This window comes from Suricata suricatta, chromosome 2 (assembly GCF_006229205.1).
Source record: "Suricata suricatta isolate VVHF042 chromosome 2, meerkat_22Aug2017_6uvM2_HiC, whole genome shotgun sequence".
NCBI classification, from domain to species: Eukaryota; Metazoa; Chordata; class Mammalia; order Carnivora; family Herpestidae; genus Suricata; species Suricata suricatta.
In genome coordinates, this window is record NC_043701.1 from 148,374,568 (window position 1) to 148,395,390 (window position 20,823).

The 20,823-nt window shown below is 36.0% G+C and overlaps 1 protein-coding gene and 1 pseudogene across 3 annotated transcripts in view; one reads left to right on the forward strand and one right to left on the reverse strand.

Annotated features, from left to right (window-relative positions):
• The window catches only part of ZFAND4 (zinc finger AN1-type containing 4), a 58,023-nt gene that overhangs the window by 36,162 nt on the left and 1,038 nt on the right, over window positions 1-20,823 (forward strand). The window contains exons 5-8 of one of the 3 annotated variants that reach the window (XM_029932142.1): window positions 363-510; window positions 10,422-11,597; window positions 12,318-12,372; window positions 19,831-19,952. In XM_029932142.1, coding sequence (XP_029788002.1) covers window positions 363-510; window positions 10,422-11,597; window positions 12,318-12,372; window positions 19,831-19,952 — 1,501 coding nt within the window. Of the gene's footprint in view, window positions 1-362; window positions 511-10,421; window positions 11,598-12,293; window positions 12,374-19,830; window positions 19,953-20,823 lie in introns of those variants that run through there. The other 2 variants (XM_029932141.1, XM_029932143.1) reach the window with 2 other exon arrangements.
• On the reverse strand, window positions 16,415-16,958 carry LOC115285642 (annotated as a pseudogene).

Consider the following 20,823-nt stretch of genomic DNA (forward strand, 5'->3'; position numbering starts at 1 on the left):
AGATCACCCTTTGGTCTAGGATTCATGATGATCAGCCTTGGCTGATAAAATGAAATCAGTGCATTTTTGTGGAAATGGAGTGTTCTCTTGTGGGAGTGAGATAGAAGGTGCCAGGAGACCTACACTTGTATACTGACTTCAGAAAAGCTTAGCTGTGCTAGATTTTTAGTAGTGCTGGATCATGATACTTCACTCTATTTAATTTTTCTTCTAAGAAATACATTTTTTGAAATACATTTGCCTTGAATTTACATTGACAAGATTTACTTGTCTGTCATTAGCAGCATCTGTAGTTTCTACTGCACATGAAATATTTTTAGTCATTGAGCAGTTATCAATAGTAATTATTGTTTTCTTTGCAGTGGTGGTTCTGTGTATAATTTGTATGCTGATGAGGATGAAGAAATTGAGCCTTCTCCTTCTGGGCAACAGATAATTGAAAATTCAATAACTATGAATAAGATGAAGCTGCTGAAGGCTAAGATGGAGAACATGAATCTCAGCAAAAAGGTGAAGCTGTTGACATTTGGCCAGGCTTTTCTCTAGTTTATTCCTGTAGGGCTCACAGCACTGAGGTCTGTGGGTAATTGTGAGAAAAAATTATTTATAAAATACTACTCATTTCAAGTTTCTGGCCTCAGTTATTTACTGAGATACTAAAAGTGATGGGTTTTGTTTGTTTGTTTGTTTGTTTTTTGTTTTGTTTTGTTTTTTTTTTTAGGCCACCAGTACATTTACTATGATATGTTGCACTTAAACTAATTCATGATTTTTTTAAAATTTCAGAGGTCTGGTGCAAAGAAGGATAATAGATAATAGCCTAATCTCAATCTTCCCATAGTTACTTTTTAAAATGCTCTTAATATTTGCTTATTATGGATATCTCTTCTACATGGGCTTTAATAAAGAATATACCTATGTTCGGCCTTACTAGATACTGTCAGTTTAACAAAGTGATTCCAAAGTAATTGAACCAATTTACATTCTGTCCAGTAGTGAATGAGAGTTACACGTATTCTTACTGACATTTGGCATGATCCTTCTCTTTTTATTTTTGTCATTCTGGTTGATGTGTAGTGGCCACACATTGTGGTTTTAATTTGCATTTCTCTGACTAATGAAGCTGAGCACCTTTCACATGTTTATTGGGATTTGTGTATCCCTTTTTGTAAAATGCTGTTCAGATTTCTTGAGTATTTTTCTATTGTGTGCTATGTTTTGCTTATCTTTATATATTCTGGATATAAGTCCTTTGCCACATATGTCACGTACACACACATACACATGTACACATATATGTATATATGTACACATATATATCTCCCTGCTCTGTTACTTTGCTTTTCACTCTATTAATAGCTCATCCCTTTTTCTTTCTAGAAATATATACACATAATAAGATTCCTAAATCTTTAATGTACAGCTTGATGAATTTTTACATTTATATATACTCAGGTAAGTACAACCTAGATTAAAATAGGACCGGTCTTTCTCTCCAGATTTCCTTATAACCTTTCCCTACTTTCAGAAATAACTACTATTCCTACTCTTGTCACTATAAATTAGTTTTGCAAGCTGTTGAATTTTCTATAAAAGAAATCATATAGACTCTCTTTTTAAATGTTTATTTATTTTGAGAGAGAGCAGGAGCAGGGGAGGGTCAGAGAGAGGGAGAAAGAGAGAGAGAATCTTAAGCAGGATCCACACTCTGCCTGGAGCCTCACTTGATATGATGGCCGTGAGATTAGGACCTGAGCCAAAATCAGTAGTCGGATCCATAGCCAACTAAGCCACCTAGGTCTCCTCTTTTATTTTTGATCTGGTTTCTTGTGTTCAACATAACACTTTTGCAATTCACTCACTTTTGTGAGTATTCTTTTTTCTGCTTTGTACCATTCCATTTTATGACTGTACTTCAGTTTGTTTCTCTCCTCTTTTTGACAGGTTGGGTTTTTTCCTAGTGTTTGCCTTTCATCAGTAGAGATGCTTTGAACATTCTTACACATGTTTTTGGAGGACATATACCTTCTTTTATTTGGGGTGTAGACCTAGGAATGGACTTGTAGAGTCATAGGGTAGGTATATGCGTCACTTTAGTTACTATACCAAACAGTTTTGCAAAAGCTCTGTAACTGTTTCTTTCTCATTTAGATATACAATCCACCCTTTAAAAAAAAAAGATTTAATGTGGGAGCACCTGGGTGGCTCAATCAGTTAAGCATCCAATTTCAGTTCAGGTCATGATCTCATTGTTCATGAGATCGAGCCCCTCGTCAGGCTCTGTGCTAACAGCTCAGAGCCTGGAGACTACTTCGGATTCTGTGTCATCCTCTCTCTCTGCCCCTCCCCTGCTCACACTCTGTCTTTCTCTCTCTCCAAAAATAAATAAACATTGAAAAAATTAAAAATATATAACGTAAAGCAGGGTAAAGATAATGTTTTCTAGATGAACAGTTGATCTAGCTCTATTAAAAAAATGTCTTTCCTAACAGTCTTACATGTTTATGCACCTAATAACAGAAGTTCAAATACATGAAGCAAAAGCTACAAAGAGAACAGACAAATCCACAGTTATTTTAGAAGAATTCCACACACTCTCAAAAAACTGGTAGAAAAGATAGAAAAGCAGAAAGGATGTAAGGCTTGAACACTATCAACCTACGTGTCCCAACTGACATTTACCAGAATGTTCCACCAAAGAACAGCAGGATCCTCATTCTTGTTCAGTACACTCAGAACCATATTGTGTGCTATCACACAAGTCCCAATAAATTTTAAAAGATTCAAATTAAAAAAATTCTTACTATAATGGGTTAAAGTGAGGAGTCAATAATAGCTCTCTGGAAAGTCGAATATTTTGTAAATAACACACTTCTAAGTAATTGGACAAATAAATCCAAAGAGAAATTGAGAATCACTTTGCACTGAATAAAAATCTTCGGATAATGTGGTGAATTTTAATATGAAATCATTCTTACATTCTTAGAATGAAACGCTGTTGGTTGTGATTAAATTTTCTATTTATATCTTTATATTTAATTTGCTAATGTTGCATTTAAGAGTTTTGTTTATCAGGTAAATTGGTCTGTAATTTTTTTTCTAACGTACAGCAAAGTTGAAAGAATTTTACAGTGAACACCCATTTATCCACACCTAGATTTTATAGTTAAAATTTTTTAAAAATTGTTTTTAATTGTGGTAAAAATGTATATTTTAAGTTAACATACAGTTCACTAGTATTATGTACATTCATACTATTGTACAACCAAGTTTTATTTTTTATTACTTTTTTGAAGTATTATTTTTCTTCTAATATTTTATTTAAATTCAATTTAATTAACATATAGAGTAGGATTGGTTTTGGGAATAGAATTTAGTGATTCATCACTTACATATAATGCTCAGTGCTCATCACAAGTGCTCTCCTTAATGTCCATCACCCATCTAGCCCATCTCCCACTCACCACCTCTCCAACAACCCTCGGTTTGTTCTCTATAGTTAAGGGTCTCTTACGGTTTGCCTCCATCTCCATTTTTATCTTACTTGTTTTTCCTTCCCTTCCCCTATGATCGTCTGTTTTCTTAAATTCCACATATGAATGAAATCATATGGTATTTTTCTTTCTCTACCTGACTTATTTCACTTAGCATAATACACTCTAGCTCCATCCCACATCATTGCAAATGTCAGGATTTCATTATTTTTGATGGTTGAGTAATATTCAATTGTATACGTGTACCACATCATCTTTATCCGTTCATCAGTTGTTGGATATTTGGTCTCTTTTCATACTTTGGCTATTGTTGATAGTGCTGCTATAAACATTGGGGTGCATATGCACCTTTGAATCAGTAGTTTTGTTATCCTTTGGTTAAGTACCTAATAGTGCAATTGCTAGGTCAGAGGGTAGTTCTATCTTTAACTTTCTGAGGAATCTCCATACTGTTTTCCAGAGTGGTTGCACCTGTTTGCATTCCCACCAACAGTGGAAGTGGATTCCCCTTTCTCCACATCTTCACCAATATCTGTTGTTTCTTGTGTTGTTAATTTTAGACATCTGACAAATGTATGGTGGTACCTCATCATGGTTTTGGTTGTATTTCTCTGATGATGGGAAATGTGATGTTGAGCATTTTTTCATGCGTCTGTTAGCCATTTGTAAGGCTTCTTTGGAGAAATGTCTATTCATGTCTTCTGCCCATTTCTTAACTGGATCATTTGGTTTTTGGATGTTGAGTTTGATAAGTTCTTTATATATATCTGATATATAACTTGCAAGTGCCTTCTCCCATTCTGTAGGTTGCTTTTTCATTTTGTTGATTGTTTCATTTGCTGTGCAGAAGCTTTTTACCTTGATGAAGTCCCAATAGTTCAGTTTCACTTTTGTTTTTGTTGCTTCTGGAGATGTGTGCAGTAACAAGTTGTTACAGCCAAGGTCAAAGAGGTCAATGAAATCTTGCCATTTGTTCCTCTAGGATTTTGATGGTTTCCTGTCACACATTTAGGTCTTTCATCCATTTTTAATTTATTTTTGTATATGGTGTAAAAAGTGGTCCAGTTTCATTCTTACGCATATTGTCATCCAGTTTTTCCAATACCATTTGTTGAAGAGACTGTCTTTTTTTCCATTGGATATTCTTTCCAGCTTTGTCCAAGATCAGTTCACCATACAGTTGTGGGTCCATTTCTGGGGTTTCTATTCTATTCTGTTGATCTGTATGTCTGCTTTTGCACCAGTACCATACTGTTTTGATAACTACAGAATTGTGATGCCTCCAGTTTTTTTGTTTTTCAGAATTGCTTTGCCTATTCAGGTCTTTTGTGGTTCCATACATATTTCAGGGTTGTTTGTTTTAGCTCTGCAAAAAATTCTGGTGGTATTTTGATAAAGATTGCATTAAATGTGTAGATTGCTTTGGGTAGTATAAACATTTTAACAATGTTTGTTCTTCCAACCTGTGAGTAGAGAATGCTTTTCCATTTCTTTGTGTCCTCTTTTTTTTTTTTTTAACATTTATTTATTTTGAGAGAGAAAGCATGTGTGGGAGGGGCAGAGAGACAGGGAGTGAATCCTAAGCAGGGTCTGTCTGTGCAGTCAGTGCAGAGCCCAGCTTGATCCTATGAACCATGAGATCATGACCTGAACCAAAATCAACAGCTGGGTGCTTAACCAACTGAACCACCCAGGTGCCCCATATGTCCTCTTCAATTTCTTTCGTAAGTCTTCTGTCGTTTCCAGAGTACAGATCTTTAACCTCTTTACTTGGGTTTATTCTTTATTTTTATTTAAAAATTTTTAAAAAATTCAGGTTCGTTAACATATAGTAATGATTTCAGGAATGGAATTTAGTGATTCATCACTTATATATAAATGCCCCCCAAAGTGCCCATCCCCCCCCACCCAACACCCCTGCCACCATCCCTCAGTTTGTTCTCTGTAATTAAGAGTCTCTAATGGTTTGTTTGCCTCTCTGTTTTTAACTTAGTTTTGCTTCCCTTCCCCTATATTCATCTGTTTTGTTTCTTAAATTCACTCTTAAATGAGAGAAGTGATGTATTTGTCTTTCTCCCACCTATTTTGCTTAGGATAATACCCTCTAGTTCCATCCACGTTGTTGCAAATGGCAAGATTTCATTCTTTTTGATTTCATTCTTTTTGGTTGCCAAGTAATACTCCATTGTGTGTGCGTGTGTGTGTGTGTGTGTGTGTGTGTGTGTGTACACACACATACATACATACATATACCACATCTTCTTTATCTAGTCATCAGTTGATGGACATTTGGGCTCTTTCCATGCTTTGGCTGTTGTTGGTAGTGTGGCTGTAAACATTGGGGTGCATATGCCCCTTCAAATCAGCATTTTTATATCCTTTGGATAAATACCTAGTAGCCCGATTGCTGGGTCATAGGGTAGTTCTATTTTTAATTTTTTGAGGAACCCCCACATTGTTTTCCAGAGTGGCTGCACCAGCTTGCATTCCCACCAGCAGTGCAAAAGAGTTCCTCTTTTTCTCCATTTCCTTCCCAACATCTGTTGTTGTCTGAGTTGTTATTTTTAGCCATCCTGACAGGTGTGAAGTGGTATCTCATTGTGGTTTGGTTTGTATTTCCCTGATGATGAGTGATGTTGAACATCTTCATGTGTAGTTGGGCTTATTCTTAGGTATCTTATTGGTTTTGGTGCAATTGTAAATGGGATTGGTTGTTTGATTTCTTTTTCTACTTCTTTGCTGTTGGTGTGTAGAAATGCAACAGATTTCTGCATGTTGATATTATATCCTGCAACATTGTTGAATATTTACCTTTTTTGTTGCTCTTTATTCTTTCCTGCAATTACATGCTTCCTTCAAGGACTATTTTCCTTCAGTCTGAATCATTTCTTTTAGTATTTCTTTTCATTTAGTAAAGATTTCTAACAATGGATTTTCTCAGTGTTTTTGAAAACTTATTTTACCTTTTGTGTTTTGAAAAATGTTCAGTCTTTCAGAAATGTTGTAAGAGTAGCATAGCAGACATGCACATACACTTTAGCATGACCCGTCAATGAACAGTTTTCACATTTGCTTTCTCCCTTTTATTTAACCTGATCCATTTGGGAGTTAGTTGCAGATACCATTTCCCCCTAAATACTTCATTCTGCGTATATCCCTTCAGAACAAGGGCCTTCTCCTACGTCACCACAATACAGTTACCATACACATGACTTATCACTGGTATACATTCTGTCGTCTATATTCACATTTCTCTTTGGCCCAATAATGTACTTGATTTTGGTTTGTTTTGCTTTTGGCTCTCTTTTCAATCTGGGTTCCAGTCAAGAATCATGCATTGCATTTAGTTATTATGTTTTCTTGGTCTTCTTTTATATAAAAACTGTTTCTTTCTTAGCCTTCTTCATGTCAGATATGTTTGTATGTAGGCCAGTTGTTTTATTTTTATAGAATATCCTCAATTTGAATTTGTCTGATTATTTCATCATGATTAGATGCAGCTTAAACATTGTTGGCAGGAATATTACTTACATGATATATTCTTCTGAGTATAAAGCATCAGGAGGCATTTAATGTCAACTCGCAGTTTTTTTTAAAAGAAAATTTGCAATTTTAGTTGATATGCCTCTTTAATCCAAGGGTTGTCTAATAGCATTTAGAAAAATTCCTGGTGACAGAAGCTTTTTGATTTGTCATTGTTTTTGATTTCTAGTTTTATTGAAATTAAAAACAGTGATTTTATGGAAATCAGATGTTTGTATTTCTACTTAATAAACCTGATTATTTGTGATCTAAGATCACTCTGCATGAATATTCCAAGTATACTTCAGAAGATGGTTCATTATGTATCATCAGGGTAAAAGTTTGATAGATAACTGTAAGATTGACCTTGGTGCTCAGTTGTTTGGATTCCCTTTTTGCTTTGTTTTGGTCAGCTTAATGTTTTTTTGACAAAACTAATGATACGTAAAAGTCCATTGTTGGTGGACATCTGTGTATTTCTCTTTTCATCTTCCATAGTTTTTTGCTTTAAGAATGTGCTTGTGGTGTGATTGTTGAATAACTTGTTTTATTTAAAGGTTTTTTTTTAATGTTTATTTATTTTTGAGAGAGAAAGAGAGACAGAGTAAAGGGGCTGAGAGAGAGAGAAAGAGAGAGAGAATTGATGCTGGCTCCTAGCTCCAAGCTGTCAGCACAGAGCCTGATGCAGGGCTCAAACTCATGGACCTCGAGATCAGGACCTGAGCTGAAGTCAGACACTTAACCAACAGCCACCTAGGTGCCCCTAAACTGTTATATTTTAATTATACTGCTACTGCAGTTGTTATAGAGTGTTTCATCTCTTTCAGCTTCAATTTTCCTTGCCATCAGGCCCATAACCCTTGATATCTTACTGTTTTCATTTACTTGGTATACCTTTTCCCATGTCTTTTAAAATTCACTTTTAGGCAAACTTTTTTTTCTCCAGGTAATCTCTACACTCATTGTGGGGCTCAAATTCACAACTCCAAGATCAAGAGCCTGCCCATGTTGGATGTAGAGATTACATAAAAATAAAATCTTAGGGGCGCCTGGGTGGCTCAGTCTGTTAAGCCTCCGGCTTCGGCTCAGGTCAGATCTCATGTTCGTGGGTTCGAGCCCCATGTCAGGCTCTGTGCTAACAGCTAGCTCAGAGCCTGGAGCCTGCTTCCAGTTCTGTGTCTCCTTCTCTCTCTGCCCCTCCCCCTCTCATGCTCTATCTCTCTTTGTATCAAAAATAAATAAAACATTAAAAATAAAATCTTAAAAAATTTAAAAATAAAATAAAGTTAGCTTTTGAATTACTTTGTTTTCAGTATCTATTTTATATACATTATAGAGTTGGTTTTTTTGCTTTGTGAACTAGTTTGAAATTTTAAAAAATAGGTAATTTAATCACATTAGCGCTAGGAGTTTCATATATGGTCTCAAATGTCTTGATATAGATATAGTATTTTAATGATCTCCTCTCTTTTGTATATGCATGGATGTGTGTGTGTATGAGTGTGTACTTTTTGGTACTTCAGAGAAGGCTTTTGTTCTACTTTATTAAAAATTTTTTTTAGTGTTTATTTATTTTTGAGAGAGAGTGCACAAACAGAGAAGGGGCAGAGAGAGAGGGAGACACAGAATCCAAAGCAAGTTCCAGGCTTTGAGCTGTCAGCACAGAGCCCAACGCAGAGCTCGAGATCATGACCTAAGCGAAAGTTAGACACCTAACCAACTGAGCCACCCAGGCACCCCATCTGTTGTTTAACTTTAGATTAATATCTATTATCATGTCCTTTATCTGCCTTTAACTTACTTAAACTTCCACTCTTTTATTTTCCATTTTTGAGCAATATCTTTTGACTTATTAATTACAATCAATGAACTTATTTTGCTTTCTCCATTAACATTTTTAAGAATTGAAGTATAGTTGACACACAATGTTATATTAGTTTCAGGTGTATGGCATAGTGATTGCACAGCTCTGTATATTCTGCTGTTCTGCTCACCACAAGTGCAGCTACCATCTGTCACCACAGAGCACTACTACAATACCGTTGGCTGTCTTCCCTGTGCAGTACCTTTATCCTCATGACTTAGTCGTTCTCCTGGAAGCCTGTGTCTCCCACTCTCCTTCATCCCCTTTTGCCTAACCTCTTCCCTCTCTCCCCCTGGCAAATGCCAGTTTGGGCTCTATATTTATGGGTCTGTTTCTGCTTTTTTGTTAGTTTGTTTTGTTTTTTAAATTATGTAAGTAAATTTTGTACATTTGTATACAAAACATTGTATTTCACTTTTTCTGACTTAATTCATTTAGTATAATGCTACCCTCAAAGTGTATGTGTATTGTCACAAATGACAAGATTTTATTCTTTTTATGCCTGAGTAATATTCCATGATATATATATATCTGATATCTTCTTTATCTATTCATATATTGATGGGCATTTAGGTTGCATCTTTCTCCTTCCATTTTAAGTTTATCCATAACATCATAAATTGTTGTAATACTTTTATTAAAAGTTACTCTATTGAGGACCCCTAGACCATTCTGCAGTTTGATGATTTGCTAGGAAGACTCACAGGCATATAATTATATTCATGGCTAAGATTTATTACAACAAAAGGGTACAAAGTAAAATCTTCAAAGGGGAAAGTCTCATGGCTCAAGTCCAGAGAAAACCAAGCACAAGCCTCCCAGAGTCCTTTCCCAGTGGAGTCTCATAGAACATGCTTTATGCATCTGTCAGCGAGCTGTGTCAGTACATGTGGAATATTACTGTCTGCCAGGGAAGGCTATTATTGAGTCTGTGTCCAAGGCTTTTACTGGGGGCTGTTCATGTAGGCACCCTCTGTCTAGCATGTACCAAAAGTCCAGACTCCCAGAAGGAAAGCTAATGTTTAGCATAAACCGTAGTGCTTGCACAAACAGATTAGGCACTTTCCTATAAGGGTAATGAGAACCCTCTTGAAATACACGTTCCCAGAAGCTAGCCAAGGGCCATCCTGGAGGCAGGCCTTTCCAAGGATAGCAGTGTAGGTTAACTCTTTTCTGTAGTAGTTTTATGTAGCCAACACTTACTCATCTTACTAGGGAAAATTGTTGGGGGCCTACAATAGATGAGTAATATATCTAGCATAATCAGTGAGTTTTCTTCTCAGCAAAACTCTGACAAATAATCAGTAGTGAGGAAGATAAATAAAATTCCTTTTAACATTTTCAGAAAATTATACTCAGTGGAGGAAGAGAGCAAAATTCATCTCAGTTTTAAACTTAAGATTTTAATCTTTAAGACGTTTAAAATTGAGGTAATCAAAATGCGATTGCTGCAGTAAATAACGTTTTCTTCCTTCATTAATTTTTGTTAATGTGTAGACAAAAATGACTGCAAGGAATTATATATTCACTCTTTTTTTTAGCCTAAGAAAGCTGTCAAGGTAAAACCTCATCCACCTATAGCTCCTCGACCTTCTAGTAGTTCCACAGCAGCTGCTCGCCACAGGTCGTTAAGGGTTCTTCCCCACATTGGGCAGTCTTGTTTACCTTCTCCTGGGAATACGTGTCTACCTGAAACTTCCAGCAATGCAGTTTCAAGTTTGGCAACTCTGCCCTCCACTCTCAGACCCATATCATCTATCAAGAGCGATTTTCTTAAGGAAGACGATAACTGGGAGAGTAACACACTGTCTCATTCCAACAGTAGCATCAAGCCACCACCTCACATATCCCATACCGAGTTGGAAAATGACAAAGAGCTTGCAGATTCTGTTCTTCATCTTGGATCATTCCTGCCTAGGCGGACAAAACACTTTTCAGGAAATTTGTCATCTGATAATGAGAATGATGCTACTTTATTTCCAACTTTAGATGAATGTATAACTGAAGAAACACTTCTACCTGAAGTGGGTTCATTTGCTTCATTTACAGAAGGAAACACCAATGAACAGAGCAGTGGCTTAGAAGGCACACGGAAGGTAAATCCAGAATTCTTACTCAGTAATGAGGATAAAGGGATGAAAGCTAAAGAACAGCATCTTAAACACTTTGCAAGAATATTGAGTGATGAATCAGTAGAAACTACGGTTCTCGACCACCATGAATTAAGTCCTCACAAGAATAGACTCTTGTCACCTCTTCACTGTTCTACACCAATGTCACTCCATAATTCTCTGATGAAATCACAGGGACAGTCCAAATCTTTTGAGTCTGGGAATCTCCAGTCTTCTGCTTCACAAAATGGGCTGCAGTCACTGGATGTTCGAAATATAACTGATTCTTCTTTCTCTAGGACTACTCGCTTTCGAGCTGTTAAAGTTGATTCCCCTGGGAAAAGAGCTGATATTATTTCTAAAGTTGAGGCCCGGGATATCACAGAAATGGCTAACAAGTCTTCCAAAGAGCCTGTTGGTTGTGTAAATAATAAAGGTTTTTTTGCTTCACTGGCCCGGGGCCCAAGCAGAGATGGCGTGCAGAGCACACGTGGGGCGGGCAGGCTTCGGACCCCTGGAATGGGGCTGTCTGTGAGCCTGCACCATTCTCAGGAAGAAAGCCTTAGGAAAAGTTCTCCCCAGTTAGAGCCTACAGATTTTTTTCTAGTAAGTATTTGTTTGGCAATATGTTCTACTAGTTATCCTTATAGTTATTCACCATATTAAACATTTATTTTTTGTTTACATAAATAAGGAGACCTAAGGTTGAATTCTTTTTATAAGTGTCTCTTAAAATGTTAATCTAGTTTGTAGAAAATCTTTTTGATAGTTGAATTATAAATAAGATGTTAGTCCTAAATTGAGAATTGTAATTTGAAAATAATTTTGTGTCAACAATTTATCATCTATTTGTAATGCTAAATATTAAAAAAAAATTTTAATGTTTATTTATTTTGGAGAGAGAGATAGAGAGAGACTAAGCACAAGTTGGGGAGGGGGACAGAGGTAGAGAGACACAGAATCCGAAGCAGGCTCCAGGCTCTGCGCTGTCAGCACAGAGCTCGACATGGGGCTCAAACCCACAAACTGGGAGATCATGACCTGAGCCAATGTCGAACACTTAACCAACTGAGCCACCCAGGTGCTCCTAATGCTAAATATTTTTATTAATTTTTCCCCATATAAGAACTTTTACGCCATCAAATTTCATTCTCTTAAAGAAAAATACGTACAATATTACTGCATATGAGAATCAGATTCCAAGTTAATGAAATGAAAGCCCAACAGCATTTCCATAAAAAAATACAAGCATTTCATGTTTAGTGATCTTTTCTTCTGTTCTCCATTAACTTACCTCTGTAGATGTTTTTTGTGTTTTAATTATAGTCTGTCCGTGGCATTGGAATGAATGGAAATAACACAGCAGCAGGGAAAAGAGTAGGTAAGCTATTCTTTTGAAATATAAGCCTAACAATCATTTCATTATGTATACTGTTTTTTACAGAGAGAAATAAGAGGAAGGTTCTTTATGGTATGTACAGAGTAAACTCTTCTTAAACTTTGTTCCACTTAAGAAAATGAATATTAGAACTGACCGTGGAGCATACTTGAAGAATAAAACAAAAATTGAAATGGAGGTCTTTGTTGCCTGGGGAAAGATATGGTCTAAGTGAAAAAACAGGAAGGATGAAGAATTAATGTGTAATTTCATGACCTCTGTCACTGGCCACTCTAGAGCCATGCTGGAGTGCTGGTTGGGTTTTGAGAAAGTATCCTAGAGAGGTGTTTCTTGACATTATAATCCAATATCAGAGATAGTAGGAAGAGCTCCTTTTGATGAACTGATTATTTCTGGATAAAAGAAAAAGACAGTTCTTGAATCAGCCCCTTCCAAAGCACGGTAGCAGAAGTGGCTATAACATTGGCCGACTATTCTGCCAATAACACCTTAAAGGTGCATGGCCAGTCTTTATCTCCAAAGAAGCCATTATTATCATCATCTTTTATGATTTAATACCCATATTAGGGATGGGAACTCATTACTAAAGATGTACCACCTTTGTAGCCTCAGGATTCTAAAGGATACTTTATATGAAAGTATATAAAACTGTTGTGACAACCAACTAATATATGTTATGGTTGTCACATGAGTTTTATGCCATTAAAGAGATACTTAGGGTTTATTTTTCACTTCTACATAAGGCCCAGAGTTTAAAGTCTTAATATATCCACATTGTTTTAATTTTTTAATTGTGGTAAAATATATATAATATAAAATTTACCATCTTAACCATTTTTAAGTGTATAACTCAGTGGCATTATATAAAACATTCACATTGTCGGGCAACCATCACGTCCATCCATCTCCAGAATCCTTTTTATCTTGAAAACGTGTACCCATCAATCACTAAATCCTCATCCCCCCCACCCCGCTCACTTCAGCCTCTAGCAGCCATCATTCTACTTTCTGTCTGAGTAATTTTAATTATTTGAAGTACCTCATATAAGTGGAATAATCCAGCATTTATTTTTGTGTGTATGTTTAGCTTACTTAGCATAATGTCAGTTTCCATACTTTTTAAGGCTGAATAATATTCCACTGTATGTATATACAGTATTTTGCTTATCCATGTATATGTGGATAGAGACTTCTGTTGCTTCTATGTTTTAGCTTTTGTGAATACTGCTGTTATGAACATGGGTGCCCCAATATCTCTTTGAGACCCTGCTTTTAAATTTTTTGAGTATATGCTTAGAAGTAGAATTGCTGGTTCATATGGTAATTCAATTTTTAATTTTTTGACTAACTGCCATACAGTTTTCCATAGTGGCTGCACTATTTTACATTACCACCAACAGTGTACAAGGTTTCCAGTTTCTCCATATTCTTACCAACACCTGTTCTGTTTTGTTTGTTTTTGATAATGGACATCCCAATAGGTATGAGGTAATAATCTTACTGCGGTTTTGGTTTGCATTTCCCTGATGATTAGTGATGTTGAGTATATTTTTATGTGCTTAGCCATTTGTACATCTTCGTTGGAGAAATGTCTGTTCAAATATTTTGCCCATTTTTAAATTGGGTTGTTTCATTTTGTTGTTGAGTTTTAGTTGTTCTCTATATATTCTGCTTGCTGATCCCTTATCACATATGTGATTAGCAAATATTTTCTTCTAAATATTTCTCTTTTTATTCTACTGATAGTGTCTTTTGATGCACAGTAGTTTTTAATTTTCATGCAGTCCATGTTGTTGGTTTTTTCCTTTGTTGCCTGTGCCTTTGGTGTTGTGTCTAATAAATCATTGCCAAGTCCAATGTCATGAAGTTTTCCCCTTATATTTTATTCTAAGAGTTTTATAGTATTACATCTTACAGGTAGGTCTTTGGTACATTTTGAATTAATTTTTGTATATGGTGTAATGTAAGTGTCCAACTTTATTCTTTTTCATGTATATGTCTAGTTTTCCCAGTGCCATTCATTAAGAAGACTGTCCTTTCCCCATTGTCATGGGTACCCTTGTCAAAAATCATTTTATCCTATACATGAGGGTTTATTTCTGAGTTCTTTATTGCCTGTCTTTATGCCAGTACCACACAGTTACCATAATATGTCTACTGATTTAACTCAATTTGAGCTTCTGTGCTTTTTCATTTCTCTTCTCACTCTTCCTCTGAAATTGTTGATGCTGTGGTCACCAAAGATTCCCACAATTTCAATCCAATGGAGGCTTCTGTGTCCTTATCTTATTTGATTGTTGTGGCCCTCCTTCTTGAAATAGTTTGTTTCCCTTTGTTTCTCTCTTTTTCATTTCTTCTTCTTCTTTTAATTCTGGGCTATCATATTGCTGTAGATTTTTGTTTTGTTTCATTTTGTTAAACCTGATTTTATTTTTCATGTATTACCAGCCTGTTTCTTGTCCCCAGGTGTATACTCTTTTGGTTGACTTCATTTAAGTCAAGTCATCAGCTGCTGCCTGCAGTGATGATTACCCAAACAAGGGCTGTGTAACTTGCTGCCATTTCCTTTCAGTAATAATTGTATCATTCTGAATGTCCTTGAGTCAGTGAGAGTTTTGGTATACATTTTATTGAATTAATTTGCTAAATTCTTCCCTTGGTGGTCTTTGTTTTTAACTACAGGATCTCCCTTGGAAGTCTTATTCATCTTCTTAGTTCTAGTTATCATTTTTAGACATATAATTAACAGATTTGCATCTGGAACACTACTCTCATTACTTCGTTGACTGTATTTTCTGTTGGGTAAATTTTTATAGATCGTTGCCTTAGGTCAATTATTAGACTAGGAAATGCCAAACAAGTGAGTTAATCCAAATATCTTTAATCTTGTTTTTTCTTTTTTTTTTTGGTAGTTGAAAAATGTTTTATTTTGAGAGATGTCACTTTGGAGTTTAAAAGAAGCAGAATAGAAAAGCAGTATATTTGAAACAGGCAGTTTTTAAAAACAGTGGAAATTTTTCATTAAAAAATTTTTTAATAATTCCAAAAATAATTTTAGGAGGAATGGGGAATGATGGAAGAGCTCAATTATATCAAGGTCTCTGATTAGTGCTGCCTGTCTAGTCCGATTAAGTAAAGGCTTTTATGGGAAATCATGCTTTAAGAAAGCAACGTGATGAAAGTAACATTAGCCTGGGATCATACCATCTAAGAAAAAGAAAGATCGAGAACAAAGGTATATAAGATATATTCATAAGATCCTATCCTTAGTAAGAGAAATACCCAATATATGCAATATAAAAATAATTCTTACCATTTATTTAACACCTATCATTTGCCAGGCACTGTGCTAAGTGCTTTTACAAACTTGATTTTTAATTCTAAAAACCCTTTTTAGGTAGATGGTTAAAGCTGTTTTTTGAAGCAGAAGAAGAAAATTAAGCTTATTAAAGTTTAATGACTCTTCTAAGGCCATACAGCTGGCAGGTGTCAGAAATGGGCTTTGGATCCCAGGTTTTCTTCCATACCACACAACACCTATTGTATAGAAAACTGGCAGGACAAATTGCTCTTATTTCATCCAAATCTCATTCATAAAAATTCCATACATGGCCTACTATTCTAAAATGGCAATATCTAACTCTCATCATATAAATAATGGAAAAAATCCTTTGTGGTCTCAGCATGAGTTTGAAAACAGTTGTTATCACAGATAACAATAAGCTAGCTATTCTTGTCCTCAGTTCCAACGACTTAGAACCTGTTACTCAAGACAAGAGGCCCTCTGATTCAAATATAAAACACAACATTCTATTTAGTCACAAACACAAAGATCTGAAATGCCATTTTTGAACCATTTCCACATAAGAATCCAGCCTGCAATTCGATCGCAATAGAGAGAATATTTAATAAGAAGTCCCTGGAGAAGTCAGTGTTGACAGAATTCAACATGGCGATGGTGCCTACACAGACCCGGGAAACAAAGCTAGGCCCTTGCACGCAGCCATAAGTCCTTGCGATGATTTCGTGTTAAGTCAATGTCTCTTCATGCCGCACATATTCCCCAATGTCTGCTTGATGAAATACCACAATCGCCATGGGGTCTACTTCCCTGCAGTCTTGTGTAGACTTTGCTGCCGCCCCAAAACCCAGAGGGACGTCTGCCATGGAGTACACCACCACTCCCTGGTACTGACAGGTATTTTCAGTGATTCGACCCAGTCCAGATTTCAGCACATGGTTCCCATACAGGAAGGACTGCTCTGCTCCATTCTTTATCCACTCTTTATACTTGGCATAGGGTGCCAGGTAATCCAGAGCTGTGATGTGCAACTGGAACTTGTCTTAGTGAATTTTCCGAAGCAGGTCCCCAGAGACACCAGCTTGACCCCAGAGATGTTGGCGGCCAACTTCAGGATCTTCTCACTCACGTAGTACGCCCGGTCATTGTGCAGCCTGAAGCAGTAGGTGCCATCGGGCCTGTCAGCCAGCAGCTGAAGGTTCTCCCCGATGTATTTCGCTATCTTCTCAAACATTACGCGGGTCTCTTCTTCAGTCAGAGGCCGCATTTTCCCGCTGGGTCGCAACACCGAATCGTCTTTAATCTTGTTTTGAAAAGCAACTTTTCACATTGAAATTATTTTAGTGAATTTTGCTGTATCATATGTCCAGTACACACATTTGAGAGAAGGCTTCAGAGAGGAATTAATGATCGATGGTATGTTCTTATAAGACCAGTAGAAATTTACTAGGTTGACAATATTACTAGGTCAAAATAGAGCATTGTCTTTTATTTTATTTATCTATTTAAGTTCAACTTAGTTAACATACAGTGTAGTATTGATTTCCAGAGTAGAACCCAGTGATTCATCGCTTATGTATAATACCCAGTGCTCATCCCGACAAATGATGTTTGTTGTCATCACCCATTTAGCATTTTAGAAGAGATTGCACCGTAAATGGGCCTAGTCCTTCATTCAAATTGGGTATGATGTGGTAAATGACAGAAAGTGACTCTGGAAAGTTGGAAACGTATCATATTGGACATATAAACAAACCCTGAGGTAGAAAATAATGAAAATAAGAGCACTATTCAACTATTAACTCAGGTTGAAATGCTTTTCTTTATTACATTTTCCTCATTAAGTTAGGAGGAAAGAAGGAAACCAATTCCCAAAGGGAACATGAAGGAAATAAAGATAACCAGATATTGTGACTGTCTGGTTACTGTTCTCTATCCTGATAAATCGAACTCTTGGGGGGCAAGGCTATATTCTTATTCTCCGCTATAGTGGACCCTTCCAACAGCTTGGGTTTGAACTGCATGGGCACACTTCTATTTAGATTTTTTTTTTCAATAAATACAATACAGCACTGTAAAAAAAAAAAGCCCTGAATGCCAATCTAAAGAATAGTAGGAAACCTATATATTAGTGATGGGTCCTGGCTTAGAGTAGATAACTAATAAATGTTTTTCTTTGGTGGGTAGAAGCACATATAGAAACTGTTCTCATAGGAGAAGATGGCAGTTGTGTCTCTATGCCAACTCATTCTTGTCACTACTGTGTCATGTGTTTCTGCACTTTCAAAAGAGTTCTTTAATGAAAAAAGTGTGGGAAACACTGAATTAAGAGATTCCAAGGAAAGAAAAAAGGAAAATATGACTACACTGAACTAAAAAATTATCATTATATTATTCCATTGGAGAAGAATATCCTGAACCTGAATTTCGAAGATAATTATAATTAGATGAGCTTCCAGAAGGTACCTGGTATTATATGCCTTTCCTCTGTGACCTGTGTAAATGCTTATCTTATTTTCAGTTTTTAAGAAGTGGAAAGTACCCCATCACCTTTGTTCTTGATAACTCTAAGTGCACTTAAAGAAGAAAGTGCTGAGTTGGTACCCAGGCACCACTGGGAATCATTCACTTAGTTGTTTCCAATTTTGTTTCTACCACTGGGAGTCATTCAGTTAGTTTCCAATTCTGGACAAGATCTAGGAAATAGGAAAGTATTTCAGACTGATAATAAAGCTGAATTAAAGTTACTGGGTTTGTATATCCAGCACCCTTTCTGGTTGGCAAAAGGCATCACACCAACTCATTGTAATTCCAATTTTTTGAACCCTTGAAGGATCTTGAGAGACTTTTAGCTGCCATATAAACATTAAGCTAATGCCTCACAAGCCTTTTTTCAATAGTGGAGACTAGGTACCAGAACCACTGAGACCCTACCATTTTTCTTCTCATTCCTTCCTTTTGTTCTGTTTTATGGTTTGCCTCTTGCTTCTTGGCCTTCTAGTGCCACCAAGCACCATGTGCTTGTACGGTTATTGTAACAACTGTGAATGGTCATGTTGAGCCTCTCTGCTTGAATCAGGTTTGTTGGAATTTTGCTCAGTTGTTAAGAGAATTTTACCTAGTAATTAAAGAAATTGATTTAATTATTTCTTATGTAATAACAGATAGGCTGTTTTTTTAGGATAAAATCATTACAATAGTACAAAATTTAGTAAATATTTTTTGGAAAGGTATTTTTTGTGAAATTGAGCAGTGCACCATATTAGTCACTATTGATAATATAGTATTTTATATAATTACAACATTAAAAATTATCAGAATGCTTTTTACATGGGAGAACTGAGTTGACCTTAAAACACTTAGATACATAAGGGAGAAAAACATGTTATGTTATCTTAAAATTGAGGGCACCTAGGTGGCTCAGTTGGTTAAGTGTCCAATTTTGGCTCAAGTCATGATCTCATGGTTGGTGGGGTTGAGCCCCATGTCGAGCTCTGTGCTGACAACTCAGTGCCTGGAGACTGCTTTTGGATTCTGTGTCTCCCTCTCTCTCTGCCGTCCCTGACTTGTGCTCTGTCTCCCTGTCTCTCAAAACGAATAAACGTTAAAAAAAATTTTTTTTAATGAACAAGTTGAAGTTTGGAAAGAATAAATAACTTGCCTGTGGTTTGATGACTATAATTTTAATGATGTAATCAGGACTAAAAGACCAGTTTTCTGATACTCTGGTGCTCCTTCTTGGTGTAAAAGAATAGGGTGTTTGTGTTACATATTGCATTGTTTCTCAGAGGCCTCATAAAAATGATTTTGAACTTTTCTTAATTCTCTGTCAGGGTTTGGCATACTTTACAATTACTGATTGCCCTTATAAATAATCGGAAAAATACTGGTGTGTACAAATGTCCTAAAAATACAAGTTTCAGTTAGTAGAAACCCACCTCATCTTTAAAAATAAGACAGTTCTACTGTATCTTCACGTGTAGATTTTGTAGATAGTTTTGGATATAAAAATAGCACAAATTAATTTTTTATGGAAAAGAAGTTTGCTGTGATGGGGATGTGTTCTATGTTTTGCCTAATACTATTTCACATTTAAAATATTATGCCTGTAGTAATCAAGGTGTCCTTTCATTAATCAGGAGAATGTACTCATCACCTCCCACCTGTGAAAGCCCCAATTCAAACGAAGAAGAAAGCAGCAAAGCATTGTTTTCTCTGTGGAAAGAAAACTGGACTGGCTACTAGCTATGAATGCAGGCAGGTTGGCTGACTGGAAAAGCTGAGATGCTTTTTTTGTGGTGACCCAGCATGCAGATACAATATAAAACATTCTTTAAATTGGCTACTCATAACATCATTAAGATGATGTTCAGATAGTAGTCCTCAGTTGAGCTCCTAGTTGGCTGAAGTAATGATGAAGTAGACAGCTCATGAGTTTATAAATCATGAGATCCTCTCCTGCCCTCCAAGTTAGGAGAATTAAACCAATGGGAGAGTGCACTTTGTCTTCTGATAGATATGCCTGGTTTTTGTTTGAATACAACTTGGAAGAACCCTTCCTCCAAGATTCTTTTTTAAACTGAACAAAAAAAGGACTAAATTTAAAGTAAATGTGGTATTAATTTTAACGATTATATGGCACAGTTTTTTCAAAACAGATGAATAATCTAATCACAAAAAGTAATGAATTTTCTCATACTTATTTCTTTCATTAGCATTGATTAATATGCTCTGGGGATGGTGTCTGCCCGTAGTTTGAGTCCAGGCATTAAAAATAACTGCTGCTTTTTAGAATGTGTTTTATTCAAATAGAAACAACTCATCTTGTTGATAGAAATGTTTTAAAAATCCTTTTCTGGTATAGTTAGGTTTTACATAATTTTCTTTTGAGACCGAATTTCTTAGAAATTCAGTTCTCCCATGTTTACTAGATATAAGAGACATGGTAGACATATGTGTCAGCTTTTGCAATTTTACCATTTCATAAAGATCTATATCCTGTTTCATCCCATAATAGATCCTTTATTATAGATTCTCATATTCATGGACAGTTAACTCTCTTTTTTGGGGGCACTTGTGCTGGTTTATAAGTGCAAGGGAAATGTCAGTGCTGAAAATTGCTAAAGAGAACC